At 42.9% G+C, this 22,920-nt stretch overlaps 1 protein-coding gene across 1 annotated transcript in view; it reads right to left on the reverse strand.

Annotated features, from left to right (window-relative positions):
* Nucleotides 1–1,272: 1,272 nt before the first annotated feature.
* Nucleotides 1,273–22,920, reverse strand: part of LOC124613048 (discoidin domain-containing receptor 2-like) — a 116,565-nt gene continuing 94,917 nt past the window's right edge. The window contains exons 14-16 of the mRNA XM_047141623.1: nucleotides 19,878–19,970; nucleotides 14,854–14,995; nucleotides 1,273–2,731 (exon numbers count right to left, since the gene is read on the reverse strand). Coding sequence (XP_046997579.1) covers nucleotides 2,381–2,731; nucleotides 14,854–14,995; nucleotides 19,878–19,970 — 586 coding nt within the window. The 3' untranslated portion in view covers nucleotides 1,273–2,380. The remainder of the gene's footprint in view (nucleotides 2,732–14,853; nucleotides 14,996–19,877; nucleotides 19,971–22,920) is intronic.

Consider the following 22,920-nt stretch of genomic DNA (forward strand, 5'->3'; position numbering starts at 1 on the left):
AAAAGTGCCAATTTAGACTACCGTCTACTAGAAAATGCCACAGAGGATCTACAAAATAGAACTTGTCTCATTACACCGGTTATATGCTATATTTCAAGGAAATTTTGATATTGCTATTTCATTGCTTTCAATACAATAGTGTGAGTGTTAATTACATAGATTATTAAACTAAACAATTAGAATTATAATATTTTACAAATTATGAAGGAGCTACAAATCATATCCTCGCAATTCTCAGGAGGTGGCGAGCTAATATTGGGGTATTGGGGGAATGTAAATGGTAAGCTGGAACGACTCACGTGGATGAAAACCTATTGACATTTTGGTATGACTATTATGCATTTTTCTTTTCATTATTGGAAATATTGTACATTAATAGGAGTGCCCATGTTTATTGTACAGTCGGAAACAAACCACTGTAGTCTGGAGAGACGATTCAGGCAACGATCATAGCACACAACTTCCAGAGACCATTCTGCTTACGGAGCTAAAGGTGCAGCTACGTGAACACCTCCGGATATAATTATCAGCAGATACTTCCAACAAGATCACTTGATTTCACGTGATGACTACCGTCTGAAATAAGCACATAGGTAGTAATAAAGTCTTAATTATCACCTCTAAAAAGTTAATTACTTTTCTAATTTTATGTTTGGTTGCACATGTCTGCAGTGCAGGTACACACTGAAATCCTCACGCCACAATATCGTAGTAGCACGTTCCGAGGGGGCCAAAATAGAATAACGTAGACCACTGACAAAACAGTGTATGATGGATGATAAGCAGCAGCGGAAATCTGAAGCTGTGCGAAGCCCACCCAGATGACATTTTCAGCGATCTGGATTGGCCAATGACACTACTGCAACATTTGCGCTGGTTAGCGTAACGAATTATCACACGGTAGTCCAGTTTACCGACGGCCTGGGCGACTGGGACGGCAGTTAGCGCTGAAATAACCAGTTCTCGGAGTTCTCCGTTACATTCTTTTTTTTTCACACCTGTTTAATGTGACTCTTAAAACAGCTCAAACCAACCGGTTTCTGAAATAACCGATTATCCTTTACTTCTATTATTTCCTTGTAATAAACGTAGAAATCTAACATAGGTTGAAAATTTTGACTCTCTCAGACTCAAGGTACATAGAATGAAAAAAATTAATAAATAGTCATTTAAAGAACACTCCGTCCACAGTTCGCTACTCTTTTCGAAAAGTGGTAAGTGGCGGAATACTTCAGCAAAAAAAAAAAAAAAAAAAAAAAAAAACACCACTATTCTCCTATGATCATAATTTTTTGAAACTCTGCTCAAAAATCAACATGTTGTAACGGGGATCATTGCAGTGTCTGGGCATTACGAATCGCTAGTGATAAAGAGTGAAAATTGAGGTTGAAGGAGTCCATTTCCGTGTTAATTTGTCCGTTTTCAACACCTACAAGGAGATAAAGGCATGTTATGTAGCTACAGGCAACAGATCAACTACTTTCTCTGTTTATTGTATACTATGCATGAATTGTTGTTAAATCTTTCATTTATTACTGTTACCATAATTACCTTCCCGTTTTATTATTTCATAGAAATGGCAGACGAATCTTTAATCTTTTAAAGCAAATAGAGCACTGCAGTTCATTGCTACGTCACTTCGCAAAAATACTTCCATCTAGGGTCGGTGCCGATCTGCAGTACAGCGGGTGTTCGGCGACGTCGGCGAAAAACTGCCTTATAGACGAGGTGGGCACAAGTGCTGCACACCGCACGTACAGGCATACCTTGAGCCACGACACAAACAAGGAGGACATCATCGTCTGAGCAGTGCTATACCAGTTGTTATGACATACGTTTGTTCCACGTTTCTGTTGGCACTGTTATTAAAATAGCACAGATCGCCCTACCTACATGCTATAACAACGCAACATTTGAAACCAAAGCAAATTTTACGAATAATAATTATTCCTTTTATAAAATAGGTTTATTTGGAAACGAAAAATTTTGCAAATATGATATGGCTAATTCATATTTCGTTTATTTTCTCGGTTGTCAGAAAATTGAAAAATACCTGTTATAACTGGGTTCAAACAAATACTGAAAACTATCTGTTACCCAGAACTAAAATACCGGTCCATTTTCCCATTGCGACTGCGCCATGTACTTTTCATTTCTGCTCCTGCATGTTGCGCTAATGTGGCGTGCGGATTGCGGTATGTACCAGGACTTCAAGTCAACAAAAGATTAATCGCGTGACCTATTTTTTGGAGATGATAATCAAAACGTTCTGACCATCCCACGCAACTCGCAGGACTTGCTGTCCGCAGTTGTTACGGACTCAGATACCTAGGCCGTCGCCGGAACAGGACGAGGTTCACAGGCGCACGTCGTCGAGGCATCAGGAGAAGATTCCGGGCGCGTAGCCCAGCGTCTTGCGCTGCAGGAAGAGGTGGATCTCGCGGAAGGCCGGTCTGCGCGCGGCGTGCCGGCGCCGGCACTCGTGCAGCAGGCGCAGCACGTCCTTGGTGCAGCAGGCGGGCGCGCCCAGCGGCAGCGGCGCGTCCACGTCCGCGTCGTCGTCGCCGCAGCCTCCGGCCTCGTCGGCCTCGTCGCGCTGCTGCAGCCGCGCCAGCGCCTCCAGCACCTGCGCGTCCGACAGCGGCTCCAGCGGCCGCCGGCGCGCCAGGGTCAGCACCTCCCACAGCGTCACGCCGAACGACCACACGTCGCTCTTGGTCGTGTACTGGCCCTGCACACGACAGCCGACAGGCACGCTTTACACAGATCCGAATGCTGTCTCAAACGCAGGAACAAATCCTGCAAAACAGAACTGTACCTACATCAATTGACATTGATCTGACTAATCTACTTGACCATAGTGCAACTGAACAACGGTATCAATACGGGGATTATAAGACACCTATTCAAAAGATTTCTGGCTTGCAGCCAGTCGTCGTTAGCTTCCATCCATGATATTTCGACTGGACAACTGCCAGCCATCGAGAACTGACGAAGACGCCCTCCGTTCCGTAATATACAGGGTGTTACGAAAAGGTACGGCCAAACTTTCAGGAAACATTCCTCACACACAAATAAAGAAAAGATGTTATGTAGACATGTGTCCGGAAACACAGATTTTCTGTGAACGTTTGGGCAGGCATTGTTCGTGACGTCTTGATTGTGCCCCGTGTTCTTCCACCTACGCTCAATGGAGCACGTTATCATCATTTCATACGGGATACTGTACCTGTGCTGCTAGAACATGTGCCTTTACAAGTACGACACAACATGTGGTTCATGTACGATGGAGCTCCTGCACATTTCAGTCGAAGTGTTCGTACGCTTCTCAACAACAGATTCGGTGACCGATGGATTGGTAGAGGAACACCAATTCCATGGCCTCCACGCTCTCCTGACCTCAACCCTCTTGACTTTCATTTATGGGGGCATTTGAAAGCTCTTGTCCACGCAACCCCGGTACCAAATGTAGAGACTCTTCGTGCTCGTATTGTGGACGGCTGTGATACAATACGCCACTCGCCAGGGCTGCATCAGTGCATCAGGGATTCCATGCGGCGGAGGGTGGATGCATGTATCCTCGCTAACGGAGGACATTTTGAACATTTGCTGTAACTAAGTGTTTGAAGTCACGCTGGTACGTTCTGTTGCTGTGTGTTTACATTCCATGATTAATGTGATTTGAAGAGAAGTAATAAAATGAGCTCTAACATGGAAAGTAAGCGTTTCCGAACACATGTCCACATAACATATTTTCTTTCTTTGTGTGTGAGGAATGTTTCCTGAAAGTTTGGCCGTACTAGGACACCCTGTATAGCGTGCAGCGACTATTCCGCGCATGCGTCAAAATCATATGGACAGAGGAACCACACCGCCCGCCAGCAGCGCCCTCGCTGGTGGAACTGCAGAACTCAGCTGTCTTCGGTGTTGTCAATTGCCGCGGCCATCGGAGTACTCTGACGTCTTCGTCTGGAGCAGATCTTAGAGATGACGGGGTTCCACGCATTATCTAGCTGGTAGCCATTGTCAAGGTTGATAAGATGGAGCATTGCATTTCCGCTGGACACTCAATGGAGTATGATAAGACAGCAATTTTGGCGACAGCAACAGCGTTTTGGGACTCCTTCATAAAAGAATCAGTGGAAATTCGCATGACAGATAATCTTATCAACCTTGACAATGGCTACCAGCTAGATAATGCGTGGAACCCCGTCATCTCTAAGATCTGCTCCAGACGAAGATTTCAGGCTACTTCGATGGCCGCGGCAATTGACAACACCGAAGACAGCTGAGTTCTGCAGTTCCACCAGCGAGGGCGCTGCTGGCGGGCGGTGTGTTTCGTCTGTCCATGATTTTGACGCATGCGCGGAATACTCGCTGCACGCTATACATTACGGAACGGAGGGCGTCCTCGTCAGTTTTCGATGGCTCACCTGAGGATGGCTGGCAGTTGTCCAGTCGAAATATCGTGGATGGAAGCTAACGACGACCGCCTGCAAGCCCGAAATCTTTTTGAATATTTAGTTCGCCGAGAAAATTTTAAATTTTATGTAAGACACCTGTTGTCCAGATCCGTGATTTAGTTAATGTAAATACACAACATCTTTTAGGGGGACACTGTACACCTTAAACATTTCCACATTATACAAGCCACAGCTGCTGTGTCGTACAATTACCTAGGAGGGATGTGTAGCCTACAGTGCGTTTAAAATTAGTTGCGACTTCTGACGTTTGGCCGACTGGAGCGGGAATAGACGCCGTTGCCTGGGTGACACCAACGGCGAACCGGCTTCCCCTACCACACCGCCATCGGTTCGCTCCTGTTGCCCATCTTGAGTAAACAGTACCGCGTGGTGACACACATTAGATACAACAATGTGTGTCAGCTCTCGTTGTAAAGTCGTATTTTCTCGCACTGAAATGTTCTGTAGTCGTCAGGTATTGTGAACGAGTGTTTTGTGTTGGCGTTGCATTAATAACAACAGTGCAGTACATCTGAATACTACATCTGCAGTAAAAGTGTCGTCCAAGAACACATTCACCTGCTGAGAAGAGAACGTTCTGCTGTTAAATATTTCTCAGAATTCGACAGTAGTAATGGACACTCTGTTGTAATTCATAAAGCTCCAACAGTGCAGTGGAGGAAAGCTGATATTTTGCTCTGGGTACCCGTGGAAACGCCACGAAAATTCAGTTAGTCATTTTGGAGATGGGCGTGTTCAAACAGACAAATAGACGCGACAGTTTTACAGTGCATTATTACTGTAGATGATCTTTCCAGTCAAAAGTTCCTACAGGAGGAAATATTGGAAAACCATTGACAATTATCATTTGTCTATCGCCTAAATATTTAGCGAGTGTGAAAACTAAAAAGGGCAAATACCAGTTATAATACGAATTTTTACCGACCATCCAGACTCCCATACGTATTGCCCGGATGCGAGCCTATCGGATGGTGGTGGAAAATTAATTGTAGTGTCTTCTGAACAGTTATTCTTAGAAAGTCACAAGATGGCATAAATCGGTAAATAAGAGAACCATTGCCTCGAATTGCCGACGAAGACATATCAGCGCAGAGGAAGACTGCTTGTTCGAGGCACCCACTCTCCTGGCAGCACAGCAGCGTGGCCAGCTTCAGTTCCAGTTTGCGGTCACCTGCCTCTCTGGCAGAAAGCTGCTGCATTGACTTCCTGCGAAGATTAACTGCAGGAATCATTTTCTCCAGAGGAGGCATTCAGTGTTTCCTCCGACAATAAAGCTCAAACAGCCTACTTCTTTGCTGATTTCAGATACTGGTTCACGACAGTGTTGGTAAGTCATTAGTGTGGTAGTTGCCGCCAGCTTCAGTGAATATGAATTGGAATCCATTACTCTGTAATCAGTTGTGTGTAAAAACACAGTGATAGAAACTCGCTCAGGCCGCAAGAGTGCATCTTGGTTTCTGGTATTACACACACACTGGCAGCTTGCTTTGCGAGCTGTTGGCACAACGTTTTCTGAAACTGACTGGGTTTGAGTTACCATGCTTACCGCCCTTTGTATTCGAATCTGTCGTCCCTCATGGTCAACAACATTATATCCTGCACGTCTCTTAAGATGGTTTCCCACGTTTCACTAGTTAGGACTCTGTAGGGCCGGACGAATGTTTCGTTATTCGATTACTCTACTTGTCTAATTTTTAACTTCTCCGAAGGACTGACTATCCGACGAGTAATCTGCAATTCTCCAGCGATGTCGTCAAATACTGCAATAAGGATACCTCGCGATGAAACGTATTGTTAATTACTCAGTATATAATTATAGCATCGATTTACTGCATGTATTTTACACATGTATGTCCTTCCCTGTGTGATTCTTCTGCTGGAAACAGCTGCTGCATGGTCAGCCTCCTATGATGCATCGGTCAGGGGGCGGACGATGCTTGTAAGATTGCTTTGATCAGTGTAACGGATTCGGCAGCTAATACTAATTCCTCTACTCTTCAACCTCACTAAATATCTGCATGCTATAACATAATGCTGTTATCAAGTTGCGTGAAGAAAGAAAACACAGATTATTAGCGTGCATTGTTAAGCTGTCTTTCTATATTGTCTACATAGTGTTGCGTACCTTAAAAGATTATGGGACTAGGTACAGTCAAATATAAGCAATCAGCAGACATTCATTCTTAATGTGCAGAATCAACGAAACTGGGGACACGCTGTTTTCGACGTGGTGATATCCACATCAGCAAAGGTATCTCCGACAGTGAATTTTCGCTGCTTGCTTATTTTTGACTGCGCCTAATGGCATAATCTTTTAAGGTACAATATAGACATGGACCATGTACACATATTTCCTTTACACGTACGTTAGTATGTGAAATAATGTATAGTAATGGCTTGTTTTTTCGTTGCTTATAGTGTGGTGTCACCGCCAGACACCACACTTGCTAGGTAGTAGTTTTAAATCGGCCGCGGTCCATTAGTACATGTCGGACCCGCGTGTCGCCACTGTGTGATCGCAGACCGAGCGCCACCACAAGGCAGGTCTCGAGATACGGACTAGCACTCGCCCCAGTTGTACGGACGACTTTGCTAGCGACAACATGGACGAAGCATCGCTCATTAGCAGAGCAGATAGTTAGAATAGCCTTCAGCTAAGTCAATGGCTACGACCTAGCAAGGCGCCATTACTAACATTGCATGTATCTAAAGAGTCTCACTTGTATCGCCACAATCTCCAGATGTTCCAAAAGGATGGATTAAATTTAAGTATTCCAGAAGCTACGTACTTTTCTGTATAGCCTTCATTACGTATCCTGTTTCAGACCTCACGCCATCCTGCTTTAGCTAAACGCGTGCCTTTCGGCTTCCTCTCATTGTGTCTAGGCTGTCTTGTCTAGATACAACATATAGAACTTCATAATGGGGTAATATTTTCCCGAAACCCGTTGTGCTTTTAAATGAAATAAATCACACACTTGGACAACTGGCGCGACTTATCTCTGTACTGAAGACGATAGTTATAGGTCTCGTCGTTAAAGGTAATAATCTTGGCTACATGGCTAGTTATTAAATTATTTAGGTATTTTGTTGACGACCTGCTTAGATAAGTTAGCTATTCCTTCTTACATACAACAGAATGATTTGTATATGTGCATATATGTCATATTATATTTTAAGCGCATATCTTCTTTTATAAGTGCATAAATGCATACTCTCCGAAATTTGGCTCTTTTTCTGAATTAATAGCAAAAAAAGTGCACTTTTGTGAAAGGAAATTAAGTGCACGATACGACACATACCACAATCCAAGAAACGAATCAAAGCTTCTTTGTAACTGCGAAAGAGAGACATCTGTGACGTTATTACAGACAAACAAAAAAGAGCACTTGTGACGCCTCATCTGACTGTTAGTAGCGTGCTGGAGAATATCACCTTTATCAGTGTTGACAGAGCAGCGCGTGACGCTGTAGGTTCACATAAATTATTTCTCTCTGGCTGACATGAGCTATCAGTAAAATTGACTATAGTGAAAGGAAGGCTATGTTTTTCACTTTAAAAAACATTAATTGAATGTTTTAAGCTTTTTAGATAGTTTTTGACACAACGAAGGAAACAGTAACAAGTTGGTCGTCACTGTACAAATGATACGTACTATGTGAAGGGTGTAGGAGATATTCTTACAACATCCCGTGCCAATTTAAACCATATACCTAGCCCGGCTTATGTCCTGCACAAAGTATAGAAAAAATTAAGATTACTCCGTCTTTACACGAATACTGTGAATTCCTGCACAAAATCTGGGAGAGTAAAGATGGTCAAGAATGTGTTACCAAGAACATCACTGTGCTTCCTGCTTTAAATAGATGAAAAATATTTTTTGGCGTTTGTTCCACAGTAAGTATTTGGAAAATATTAGAGATACGTTTGAGGTAATACTATGAATCTTTTAATGTAGCTGAGTCAAGTTGTAAAGGCCCAATGTCATCCAGAAGGTAAATTTTGAAGTTTAGCAAGAGATTACGAGGCAGTTCCGTCAATGACACTGAGCAATGCGTGTGGTTGTATCGACTCCTGTGCTTGAGGATACCCTTTGCCTTGCGTTGCGTAGCTACAGTTATCTTGGCAACCTGTGTGGTGGCGCCCGGGTTGGTTCCGAAGGGACATATGCCTACAGCTGCTGTTTTTATGGATCCTCGCGTAGTATAGTGGCTTGTACTCAGATCACAATCTAGTGGTAATGAGGAGTAGACTGAAGTTTAAGAGATTATTCAGGAAGAATCAGTACAGAATGAAGTCGGCTATGGAAGCATTAAGGAATGACGAGATACGCTTGAAATTCTCTAAGGTTATAGATATAGCAATAAGAAATAACTCAGGAGGCAGTACAGTTGAAGAAGAATGGTCATCTCTAAAAAGGGCAGTCACAGAAATAGTAAAGAAAAACACAGTTACAAAGAAGGTAAATGCGAAGACACCATGGGTAACAGAAGAAATACTTCAGTTGGTCGATGAAAGAGCGAAGTACACAAATGTTCAGGGAAATTCAGGAATATAGAAATACAAATCGCTGAACAATGAAATAAATAGGAAATGCAGGCAAGCTAAGACAAAATGGTTGTAGGAAAAATCTGAAGACATCGAAAAACAAATGATTGTCGGAAGGACAGATTCAGCATACAGGAAAGTCAAAACAGGTTTCGGTGAAATTAAAAGCAGGGGTGGTAACATTAAGAGTGCAACGGGAATTCCACTGTTAAATGCAGATGACAGATCGATTAGGTGGACAGAGTACACTGGAAGCGTCGATGAGTGGGGAGATTTGTCTGATGTACTAAAAGAAGAAACTGGGGTCAATTTAGAAGAGATATGGGACGCAGAATTAGAATTCAAGAGAGCACCGGAAGACCTAGAAACAAATCAGGCAGAAGGGATAGATAACTTTCGAAATGGGTTTCTAAAATAACTGCGGGAAGTCGCAACAAAACAACTATTCACGTTGGTGTCTAGAATGTATGAGTCTGGCGACATTCCATCTGACTTGGAAAAAATATCTTTCTCAAAATTCCGAAGACGGCAAGAGCCGAGGAGTGCGAGAATTATTTCGCAATAAGTGTAACAGCTCTTGCATCCAAGTTGCTGACAAGAATAATATACAGAAGGATCGAAAAGAAAATTCAGATGTGTTGGATGACTATCAGTTTGGCTTTAGGAAAGGTAAAGGCACCGGCACCAAAGAGGCAATTCTGACGCTGCTGATAATGGAAGCAAGGCTTAAGAAAAATCAAGACTCTTTCATAAGATCTGTCGACCTGTAAAAAGCGGAAAATCAAGACTCTTTCATAAGATCTGTCGACCTGTAAAAAGCGTTCAACAATCTAAAATTCTGCAAGATATTCGTCGAAATTCTGAGAGAAATAGGGGTAAGCAATATGGGGGATAATGGGAGTGGACGACAAGCTACGATGAGCTCGGATTAAAAAAGGTGTAAGACAGGGACGTAGTCTTTTGCCACTACTGTTCAATCAGCACATCGAAGATGCAATGATGGAAATAAAAGAAAGGTTGAGGAGTGGAATTAAAATTTAAGGTGAAATGATATCAGAGATAAGATTCTTTGATGACATTGCTAACCTGATTTAAAGTGAGGAAGAATTACGTGATCTGCTGAATGGAATGAACAGTCTAATGAGTGTAGAATATGGACTGAGAGTAAATTAAAGAAAGACGAATGTAATGAGAAGTAACAGAAATTAGAACAGCGAGAAACTTATCATCAGGATTGATGGTCACGAAGTAGGGAAGTCAAAGAATTTTGTTACCTAAGCAGCAGAATAACCAATGACGGAGAGAAAAAGGGGACCTCAAAAGGAGACTACCAGTGGCGAAAAGTACATTTCTGACGAAGTTAAATCTACAAGTATCAAACATAGGCCTCAATTTGAGGAAGAAATTTCTGAGAATGCACTTTGGAGCCCAGCATTGTATGGTAGTGCAACGTGGACTGTGGGAAAACCGGAACAGAAGAGAATCGAAGCGTTTGAGGTGTGGTGCTACATACGGATGTTGAAAATTAGGTGGACTAATAAGGTGAGGAATGAAGAGAATTTGGGCAGAATCGGAAAGGAATATGTGGAACCACATTGACAAGGAGAGTAGACAGGATGATAGGACGTCTATCTATACATCAGGGAATGACTTCCACTGTACCAGAAGTTGGAGAGGGCAAAAACTGTAGAGGAAGACAAAAATCGGAATACATCCAGAAAATAACTGAGGGTAGTCTTTTCCTGCAGGATGAATAATGCGTAAAAACTATGTGGATTCAACTTACAGTGACGTGTTGCACACAACCCGAGAAGATACTGGGGAATCTTTCATATGGATTTCTTTTGATTAAACTATTGACAATCTTGGCCGGTAAATTACAAATCTGTCAACAATGCCTGCCATGTCCAAACAACGTGGATGAAAACAAGATGCTTCTGGCCTTCACAGATGCCGCTACTACATTAATCGTTGCAGCATTCAAGTATTCTACCCTTTGATGCTGCATGTAACTTCCGTAGCGCATGGTACCAACCGTATACGAGAGCAAGTAAAGGCAAATTCCCTAAGGTAAACAAATTAATCTCCACTATAAATAAAGTTTTTTCTTCTTGCCACATGAACCTGTTGTTATCCACTGGGACACGACGATAGCAACAGCAGAATACTGCAGAACTATTTCTCGGCAGTCCAGCAGGTAACTGAAAATCTAGTGGAGGAGGCCGATGCTGTAACTTCAGCAAAACAGTTACTCAAACATCCTTCAATCCAACGAGCCTTGTCTTATAGCAAACTACCCATTTATGGCAAGAACTATCTATAAATTAGACGGATCAGCTGGGCGTATCTACGAGAACATTTCTTCACTAGAGGATGTCAAAAACAAAATTAATGAAGCGCAAGATGATGTGAGAGAAAAAGTACAGAAAAACATTCAAAAGATTTTGCAGAAGAACCCCGGGCTGAAGGACTTGTGCCCAACAGCATACATGCGTAGCAGGAAACCCAACTCCCCTGATTGCCGAATTGCTGTCCAGAACGTGCTGAGAGGGAAGTACACTCATCAAATGCATGCACGTAGGAAGTTCAGTTTCGGTATATGAATTAATACTGGCTGACAAGAGCCACAGTTTTCTCTATGAAGTACAGAAAATGTTTTAGTTATTTAAGGTGAAGCCAACAACGGTCTGAATGTTTGCAACCCCTATTTTATCCGGCATGCATTAAATTACTTAGTGCACATATTGCAACTTGTGGTTAATTGTATTATGTACCGTATTTTTATCTTGAGAAAACTAAAAAGGTGTGGCATTAGTTTGGACAAGAGAATCATGTTGCTGGCTTGTGCAACTGCACATATTTTTATTTTCCTTTTTTTTATGAATAATAATAAGCTCATGTGTATTTTGTAATACGTTTACTTTCTCTTCATAACGCTTTTTAGGGCGTATTTTAGGTTCTACACAGCTTGAGGCATTGAAAGAGTCTATTTTAGGCGCCTAAAATGCACTTTCCACGCCCTAAAAAGTCCACAGACTGAAGGTTATAGTGCACCAAGGTTGCGGAGTGCACGAAATGGTTGTTAAGAGTCCTGTAGGGATTTAGTCTGGGTACAAATAAATCCACTACTATAAATGATGTCTGCTCCGTTGTCAAGAAATTTGTTTATATATTACAGCGTACAGCGTGATAGAAAGAGTGAGGAAGTGGAAACAATATATTTACCTCAAGGAACTGCATTTTTAACCATCAACTGTGTAAGTTATCTTCTACCTGTTTCGGTCACTCAGACCTCCATCACAGGAAGAAAAACAATTTACTTTTCTTTTAGATGTTTCGGAAGTCCTCAGGAGAAAAATAAACTGATTTTCCGTCTAATGTACACTACTGGAAATTGAAATAAGAACACCGTGAATTCATTGTCCCAGGAAGGGGAAACTTTATTGACACATTCCTGGGGTCAGATACATCACATGATCACACTGACAGAACCACAGGCACATAGACACAGGCAACAGAGCATGCACAATGTCGGCACTAGTACAGTGTATATCCACCTTTCGCAGCAATGCAGGCTGCTATTCTCCCATGGAGACTATCGTAGAGATGCTGGATGTAGTCCTGTGGAACGGCTTGCCATGCCATTTCCACCTGGCGCCTCAGTTGGACCAGCGTTCGTGCTGGACGTGCAGACCGCGTGAGACGACGCTTCATCCAGTCCCAAACATGCTCAATGGGGGACAGATCCGGAGATCTTGCTGGCCAGGGTAGTTGACTTACACCTTCTAGAGCACGTTGGGTGGCACGGGATACATGCGGACGTGCATTGTCCTGTTGGAACAGCAAGTTCCCTTGCCGGTCTAGGAATGGTAGAACGATGGGTTCGATGACGGTTTGGATGTACCGTGCACTATTCAGTGTCCCCTCGACGATCACCAGTGGTGTACGGCCAGTGTAGGAGATCGCTCCCCACACCATGATGCCGGGTGTTGGCCCTGTGTGCCTCGGTCGTATGCAGTCCTGATTGTGGCGCTCACCTGCACGGCGCCAAACACGCATACGACCATCATTGGCACCAAGGCAGAAGCGACTCTCATCGCTGAAGACGACACGTCTCCATTCGTCCCTCCATTCACGCCTGTCGCGACACCACTGGAGGCGGGCTGCACGATGTTGGGGCGTGAGCGGAAGACGGCCTAACGGTGTGCGGGACCGTAGCCCAGCTTCATGGAGACGGTTGCGAATGGTCCTCGCCGATACCCCAGGAGCAACAGTGTCCCAAATTTGCTGGGAAGTGGCGGTGCGGTCCCCTACGGCACTGCGTAAGATCCTACGGTCTTGGCGTGCATCCGTGCGTCGCTGCGGTCCGGTCCCGGGTCGACGGGCACATGCACCTTCCGCCGACCACTGGCGACAACATCGATGTACTGTGGAGACCTCACGCCCCACGTGTTGAGCAATTCGGCGGTACGTCCACCCGGCCTCCCGCATGCCCACTATACGCCCTCGCTCAAAGTCCGTCAACTGCACATACGGTTCACGTCCACGCTGTCGCGGCATGCTACCAGTGTTAAAGACTGCGATGGAGCTCCGTATGCCACGGCAAACTGGCTGACACTGACGGCGGCGGTGCACAAATGCTGCGCAGCTAGCGCCATTCGACGGCCAACACCGCGGTTCCTGGTGTGTCCGCTGTGCCGTGCGTGTGATCATTGCTTGTACAGCCCTCTCGCAGTGTCCGAAGCAAGTATGGTGGGTCTGACACACCGGTGTCAATGTGTTCTTTATTCCATTTCCAGGAGTGTATTTCCCTTCTCTTCCAGTGACGATGGTCTGTGCGACCGAATAAAGGGAATAAAGGCTGGTTATTAAAAATGCGTTTGCTTAAGTATCTGACGACAAAAGACAGTCAGTCACCTCATCAAAATATTAATCAGTGTAGGTAAAACTCGTGACGGGTAGCGATTGTCGTTAAATGGGCGTCACGTAGATAGCACATATGGTAAGAGAGGACTTCAAAAGGTTATTTCTTTACTGCTTTCTCAGGGCAACTAACATATTAAATGCTAAACTTCATTTCAAATTGAAACATATGCATGACACTATTACTCAACACAGACACCAAGTCTCTGCAGACATCGTTCAAAACGTTCCACCAGTCTTTCAGTTCCTCGACGTCAGAAATCTGCTTCTTGGTCACAGAGCCATTCGAGAACTGCTGTGTAGAAGTCATCGCCCGTTGGAAAATGTTTTTCCCCAAGATTTTCTTCCAGCTTGCCGGAAAGATTGCTTCGTTACAATCTTTTGTGGTCGATATTAATGGCCTTCCTTCCAAACCAGCATCATCCACATCTATGCAGGGTTGGACAAATTGTTACCACCATTTCACCACAGCTGAACGCGAAATTGCATGAGGTCCACGTACCGTCACTATTTCACCGTGAATTTACACGTTTTGCCCACGTGTTCGTGCTGTCCCGCTTACTTCAACGTTGTGCTACGTTTCCAGTTGCCGTACAATTTCATTCGCCCACTGTCATGCTCTGTTAACCATATCGCAGCAGAACTGTGTATGAAGGGAACCCAAAATATATACTTTGTTCTGACAATGAGCCACTCTTGTCGGGCAGCTGTCTTACCATGGGAAGACGTCACTTTTTGAAGTCCCCTGTAAAAGCTATAGAAAGCTTTAATCCTAGCAGAGTATGCTGTTAATGTCTGAGGTTAGAAGAAGCGTATCAAAATTCTACTTCACACTAACTCTTAGTTTGCCATAACTGTCATTTGCGTGTGGCAGTTCTATCGTGGCCACCATACACACCTGGCAAACCGACTCCCAGGCCATCCATCTCACGGGTACCGCGTTGGCGCCGTCCACCTTGTAATAGTCAGCTGCGTACAGCTCGTTGTCGGTGCCAAAGTCGCACACCTTCACGTGGTAGCCCTCACCGACCAGGCAGTTCCTGAGTCAAGAAAAAGACAATGAGACTGTTTGTAGATCATTCGTCTGAGTAAAGCATGCATAATGAGAAATGTTACTAAAAATTAGAAACAATGATTTTATGGGATTGATGTCCGGGAATCCCCTCTCGAGGAAGTTTGGCGACCGGTTTGTAAGTCTTTTTGGTTGATGCCACATTAAGCGACTTGATCCTCGATGATGATGAAGTGATGATGAGGACAACTCAACATTCAATCAAAAAAAAAATGTTCAAACGTGTTTGAAATCTTATGGAACTTAACTGCTAAGGTCATCAGTCCCTAAACTTACAGACTACTTAACCTAAATTATCCTAAGGACAAACACACACACCCATGCCGGAGGGAGGAGTCGAACCTCCTCCGGGATCAGCCGCACAGTCCATGACTGCAGCGCCATCAGACCGCTCAGCTAATCCCGCGTGGCGACATCCAATCACTAAGTGGAGAAAATCTCCGATCCGGCCGCGAATCGAAGCCAGGCCCACTGCATACCAGTCGCACGCGCTGACCACTCAGCTAATCCGAGCGAAGTGGCGCAGTGGTTTGCACACTGGACTCGTTTTCGGGAGGATTACAGTTCAAAGCCGCCTCCCGCCATCCTAATTTCGATTTCAGGAAAATATCGGGATGGTTCCTTCGAAAGGGCACAGCCGACTTCCTTCTCCATCCTTCCCAAATCCGATGGGACTGACGACATCGCTGTTTCGTCCCCTCTCCCCAAGGCAACCATTCAGCTAAGGAGCCGGACGGTTACTAAAAGACGAGTTGGAACGTTGGGTGAAAGCTCTGTGGGACATTGTGTGTCATTAGGGAAGTACTGGTGAGGAAATCTAATGATTGGCAACAATTGTGAAAGGACGGGACAGCAACGTTTGATATTTCCATGAACAGTTCAGTTCATGCGACGTCTGGGGACTGCCATTTCTACTAAAATTGTAATATCTGTGTTGCAATGGACTGGTATTTGATCGGCTTCATTAGTATCTATTTTCACTTCGCTGTTATAGTATTTTGAAGCATGGAATAACTTTTTCGGCAAGGAATGTTAAATATTTTGAACAGCTCTTTATTCTGGTCCCTGTAGTTATTTTTTGGACCATGCTACATCCTTATTCACGCCCTAAGGAACCTATATATGCAACGAATGGGACATTACCTGCGGATAAGTGGTGTAATATAGCGTAGAAAGGGCTGTTATTTCAGCTGTTTTATCAGCTTTGGTCTTTTGAAAATGTGCTGGGTGCGAAATTTATTTGAATATCCGTGAAACCAATGTGGATTTGTGATATTCAGATGAGAGATTACATGAGAAAAGATTAGGTGGTATGATTCATTAGGTATGCAAGTGAAAACTGAAGTGTGTGTGAAGAGAGATTTCAGTGTTGAACAAAATTTGGTAGCAGCTGCTGCCAATATATCCTGTAACCTGTTGCCTGTAATTTCGTGGCAAGTGAGGTACAATTTCCAACTGGTGACGAGACATTCGTATCTGAAAAGTGTTCGATTACTTCGGGATGAAATGCAATTGTCTACTGACGCACTTATGTTGTATAGAAGTGGAGGTGGGAGGGTGTCACTTCCAGACAGATTTACTGTCGTCTGGTGAGAGAGATTTGGTTAATTATTCCTTTTTTCTCAAATTAATGACTCTGGAAAGATCAGATACAGAACGTAGTGACAGTAGTTCCCCAATGATCTGAGCTGTAGTAGAACCTCGCTCATATCATTGATCTCACTTTAGTTATAAGGCGCCCGCCCCCCGTTGCTGAATGGTCAGCGTGACAGACTGTCAATCCTAAGGGCCTGGGTTCGATTCCCGGCTGGGTCGGAGATTTTCTCCGCTCAGGGGCTGGATGTTGTGTTGTCCTAATCATCATCATTTCATCCCCATTGACGCGCGGGTCGCCGAAGTGGCGTCAAATCGAAAGACCTGCACCAGGCGAACGATCTACCCGACGGGAGGCCCTAGCCACACGACATTTCATTTTTCAGTTATAAGGCCATGTATTAGTGTTTGCAGTGTTCCCGGGTTCGAAACTGATTTGTAATTAAGTGAACTCCATACTTTACATTTCTGGTGTGAAACGCTATTACAGAATATTTAAATGTCCAATTTAGGGAACGATATTCGTATCATAAGTTTAGGAACCCGATGTTTCCAAAGTTATTGTTGTTGTTGTTGTTGTTGTTGTTGTGGTCTTCAGACCTGAGACTGGTTTGATGCAGCTCTCCATGCTACTCTATCCTTGTCAAGCTTCTTTATCTCCTAGTACCTACGGCAACCTACATCCTTCTGAATCTGCTTAGTGTATTCATCTCTTGGTCTCCCTCTACGATTTTTACCCTCCACACTGCCCTCCAATACTAAAATGGTGATTTCTTGATGCCTCAGAACATGTACTACCAACCCTTCTTCTAGTCAAGTTGTGCCACAAACTTCTCTTCTCCCCAATCCTATTCAGTACTTCCTCATTACTTATGTGATCTACCCATCTAATCTTCAGCATTCTTCTGTAGCACCACATTTCGAAAGCTTCTATTCTCTTACTGTCCAAAATATTTATCTTCCATGTTTCACTTCCATACATGGCTACACTCCATACAAATACTTTGAGAAATGACTTCCTTACACTTAAATCTATACTCGATGTTAACAAATTTCTCTTCTTCAGAAACGCTTTCCTTGCCATTGCCAATCTATATTTTATATCCTCTCTACTTCGACCATCATCAGTTATTTTGCTCCCTAAATAGCAAAACTCCTTTACTACTTTAAGTGTCCCATTTCCTAATCTAATTCCCTCAGCATCACCCGACTCAATTCGACTACATTCCATTATCCTTGGTTTTCTTTTGTTGATGTTCATCTTACAACCTCCATTCAAGACACTATCCATTCCGTTCAACTGCTCTTCGATCTCCTTTGCCGTCTCTGACAGAATTACAATGTCATCGGCGAACCTCAAAGTTTTTATTTCTTCTCCACGGATTTTAATATCTACTCCGAATTTTTCTTTTGTTTCCTTCACTGCTTGCTCAATATAGAGATTGAATAACATCGGGGAGAGGCTACAACCCTGTCTCACTCCCTTTACAACCACTGCTTCCCTTTCATGCCCCTTGACTCATAACTGCCATCTGGTTTCTGTAGAAATTGTAAATAGCCTTTCGCTCCCTGTATTTTACCCCTGCCACCTTCAGAATTTGAAAAAGAGTATTCCAGTCAACATTGTCAAAAGCTTTCTCTAAGTCTACAAATGCTAGAAACGTAGGTTTGCCTTTCTTTAATCTAACTTGTAAGATAAGTCGTAGGGTCAGCATCGCCTCAGGTGTTCCGATATTTCTACGAAATCCAAACTGATCTTCCCCAAGGTCGGCCTCTACTAGATTTTCCATTCGTCTGTAAAGAATTCGCGTTAGTATTTTGCAGCCGTGACTTATTAAACTGATAGTTCGGTAGGAGTCACATCTGTCAACACCTGCTTTCTTTGGGATTGGAATCATTATATTCTTCTTAAAGTCTGAGGGTATTTCGCCTGTCTCATACATCTTGCTCACCAGATGGTAGAGTTTTGTCAGGACTGGCTCTCCCAAGGCTGTCAGTAGTTCTAATGGAATGTTGTCTACTCCGGGGGCCTTGTTTCGACTCAGGTCTTTCAGTGCTCTGTCAAACCCTTCACGTAGTATCATATATCCCATTTCATCTTCATCTACATCCTCTTCCATTTCCATAATATTGTCAAGTACATCACCATTGTATAGACCCTCTATACACTCCATCCACCTTTCTGCTTTCACTTCTTTGCTTAGAACTGGGTTTCCATCTGAGCTCTTGATATTCATACAAGTGGTTCTCTTTTCTCCAAAGGTCTCTTTAATTTTCCTGAAGGCAGTATCTATCTTACCCCTAGTCAGATAAGCCTCTACATCCTTACATGTGTCATCTAGCCATGCCTGCTTAGCCATTTTGCACATCCTGTTCATCTCATTTTAGAGACGTTTGTATTCCTTTTTGCCTGCTTCATTTACTGCATTTTTATATATTCTCCTTTCATCAATTAAATTCAATATTTCTTCTGATACCCAAGGATTTCTACTAGCCCTCGTCTTTTTAAGTACTTGATCCTCTGCTGCCTTCACTACTTCATCCCTCAAAGCTACCCATTCTTCTTCTACGGTATTTCTTTCCACCATTCTTGTCAATTTTTCCCTTATGCTCTCCCTGAAACTCTGTACAACCTCTGATTTAGTCAGTTTATCCAGGTCCCATCTCCTTAAATTACCACCTTTTTGTAGTTTCTTCAGTTTTAATCTACAGTTCATAACCAATAGATTTTGGTCAGAGTCCACGTCTGCCCCTGGAAATGTCTTACAGTTTAAAACCTGGTTCTCAAATCTCTGTCTTACCATTATATAAAGTATCTGAAACCTATGAGTATCTCCAGGCTTCTTCCATGTATACAACCTTCTTTTACGATTCTTTAACCAAGTGTTAGCTAGTACTTGTGTGAAATAGTACACAGGTCACTTTCTGTCTTTTACAGTGGGTTTCATTGCGAGTGAGGAATGGTGAGCGGGTGGGAAAGCGACGAATGGAGAACTTGTGGCTGCAGGGAAATACATTTTATTACGTATCTAATCTCCGACACAGGAAGTTCCGATAAAAATTCCGTTTTAGTTTTAACTGCCTTAAGAATGCTGTAGTGGCAATGGAATTAACACCGGGTGAAGCTTCCGTCAATACCGTTTAACTCACATTATCTATGTAGTAGATACGTTTCGTTCAAATGTGAAGTAAATATTTATTTCAACATAACCTCAATAGTAGATTTCTCTGTTCTAGGTATTAAAACCGCAACGTACCGCGTAGCGAGGTCTCTGTGAACGAAGTTCAGCGTCTCCAGGTAACGCATCCCAGACGCTATCTGGCAGGCCATGTACAGCAGGCAGCTGAAGCTGGAAATTTGGAAACGAATATTTGACACCTTGACAACATATCTCTTATTGTTATAAGGAATGCAACTGAAATACAGGATCTTGTTTACAGGCTGCAGAAGATAAAAAGAAAACACGATTCCTGCTTCAAGGAAGATTAGTTCTATGCATATTTATCAAAAAATGGTTCAAATGGCGCTAAGCACTGTGGGACTTGACATCGGCAGTCATCAGTCCCCTAGACTTAGAACTACTTAAGCCTAACTAACCTAAGGACATCACACATATCCGTGCCCGAGGTAGGATTCGAACCTGCGACCGTAGCAGCAGCGCGGTTCCGGACTGAAGCGCCTAGTCCCACTCGGCCACAGCGGCCGGCGTAACTTTATCCATTACATCAGTTTTTGTCATTTGACGTAAGATCAACAAGATATTCATACATCTAAGTTCATCTCTATTGCTTGAAACTCTTCGAATGTAGCAGATAAAACCATTGCCGAATACACTAATAATTCATTTTAAATTACATAAAGTTATTATTGAAGTACTTTTGCGTGAGCCATAGCTACTCTGAGCTTAAAAATTTGAAGCACGACATATTACTGTTGTACAAATGATGTAATACCATCTACAGCGCATCTGAAATGAGATAAAAGCACAACAAATAAAGAAAAAATTACAGCTGTAGGGATATCAAATAGTTTAAACAATTTATCGTAGCAGGACCCAAGTAATGAGACTATTAATGTTTAAAAAATTATCAAAATATGAAGTAAGCAGACACTTGGAAACTTGATAGAAATAGTAGGGACGAAGCTTTTAAACATTTTAAACATCACTCAGTTTGATCACGTGAGACGGTGTCTTCTTGTCACGAGTTCAGTTATGTCCCGTTCATAAACTTGCAAAAGGACACTTAAGCACGAAATCACAATCAACTCAACTGTGAAACAGAAAATACTTGGCGGTCCAAACAAAGTTTGCTTCGAATGAACCATCAGTGTGTAGATCATAGTGTTGTCAGAGACTTGCAATGTATTCCGCACATCTCGCTCTCACATCTCAGATGTTGTTAGAAGAAATATATAAAAATAAGACAGACTTGACAATTTGGTGTTAGTATTGACAGTATAAAAATAATTTTTAAGAATTATAAATATATCACTTCAGTAATGTTAAAATAGAAAATATGTAACGATTAAGAAATTACATGAATCTATTCTCCAGTAGCAACAGCATTGTAATTCATTACAAAGATTCTCGTAGAAAATCAAACTTCCACTATGTCTTATTGTAATGCATTTCGTCACCTAATATCAGAACTCTGACAGCGCGACTTCCAGAAGCTTCGTTTTGACAGCCATCTTCTTTCTATTGACCAATAAAGTTGATGGTGATGTAGTGTTTTGAGTATCCTTTGTATGTTTATCTAAAGTGATTGGTACGATCCAATGAGTCACAGCAATGGTGGTAACTGAACACTCAAGTCAGCTGTTTCATTTGAACGAAATGAGTGATTGTTTACACTTTTTGTTGTGAACAGAAAATCAACAAACTAAGTCAATATCCCTCGCACTAGGTCATCCAAGCCTCCTCTGCAGGATAACCATAGGAAGTAGTGCGACCATAAAGAACAACTATAATGTTTATGCGTGCTTTTGTTGTGTGTTTCTTTATTGCCATCGTAGTCTGAAGATGAGGTTTGTACCTCGTAACGTGTTGTTTCATTACATCATTTAAGTAAGTCAACAATTGCTGCAAGTGGTAGTGATCTGTGAAGAACTTTTTCATATTGTAAAATCATCGGACGCCATTTGTAATGGAACTTTTGAAAAGCAATATTCTTTCAAAATGGACGTGGGACTATTTTGCCTTGTACGTTGCTTCTGGATAGTGAAGTTTATTTAAATGTATCACACATGGAACAGACAGGGCAGGGAATATGCTTCTTATTAGAGCAATACGTGTGTCCATTTTCACAAACTAACTATTTGATTTGAAATCAGCTATATTAAGTTGTTGCATATGTTTTTTGCGTTCTTGTTTTGCATTTGGTATTCCGTTTTATAGTGGTTTATTTGTCGATTGTCATTCTTTATTTGTATGTCACTGTTGCTATTTTACATATTGTTATTTTGTCATTTGGAAATAGTGAGTGAAGCTGTGGACACTAGAAAATGAAGTCCCAAGTGGAGAAGTCGGAACAATTCCGATATATTCTTCTGTTTGAGTTCCGTAGAGGGATGACACGAGCGGAGGTAGCCACAAACACTTGAAATCGTGTATAGGGATAATGCCATTGAAGAGAGCAGGCCAGTAAACTGGTTTTGTCGTTTTAAGGAGGGTGGTTTGGACAGTAGTGACTCTCCATGTTCAGGAAGGCCTTGGGAGTTTGATGAAAACCGTTTAAACACGTTAATCCACAATGATCCACGTCACTGCAGTCGAGAATTTCGAATGTGATGAAGTGTAATCATTCCTCTACCGTGTGACGTTTTCACGCAATAGAGAAGGTTCACAAATCGGACGTATGGGAACCACATGCTCTGTACCAAAATCCCAAAAATCAGCGGGTGGTCACATGTATATCTCTGCTTGCTCGTCATCAAGTGGTTCGTGAACAACACCGACCTTTCCTATCATGTATTGGTACTGGTTACAAGAAATGGAGTCCTTCGTGCAGACATAAGAAAAAGAAAGGAATGGCTGAGAGAAAAAAAGGAAGAAGCAGCAACTCCACGTACAAAGAACCACGCAACTGGTGGAAGAGCGACGGTGTGTTTCGTTACGAATTCGTTCCCCGATGTGTAACCATCACTGCTGACGTTTACTGTCAACAACTGCGACGTCCTGCAGACGCAGTCCAAGATCAACAACGAGGAATACCGCGTGAAGTGATAAGTGATCCTGCTGGCCGATAACGCCCGCCCGCAGGCCCGCATTCTGCTAAACTGACGAAAAAAAAAAAGCA

This window comes from Schistocerca americana, chromosome 4 (assembly GCF_021461395.2).
Source record: "Schistocerca americana isolate TAMUIC-IGC-003095 chromosome 4, iqSchAmer2.1, whole genome shotgun sequence".
NCBI lineage: Eukaryota > Metazoa > Arthropoda > Insecta > Orthoptera > Acrididae > Schistocerca > Schistocerca americana.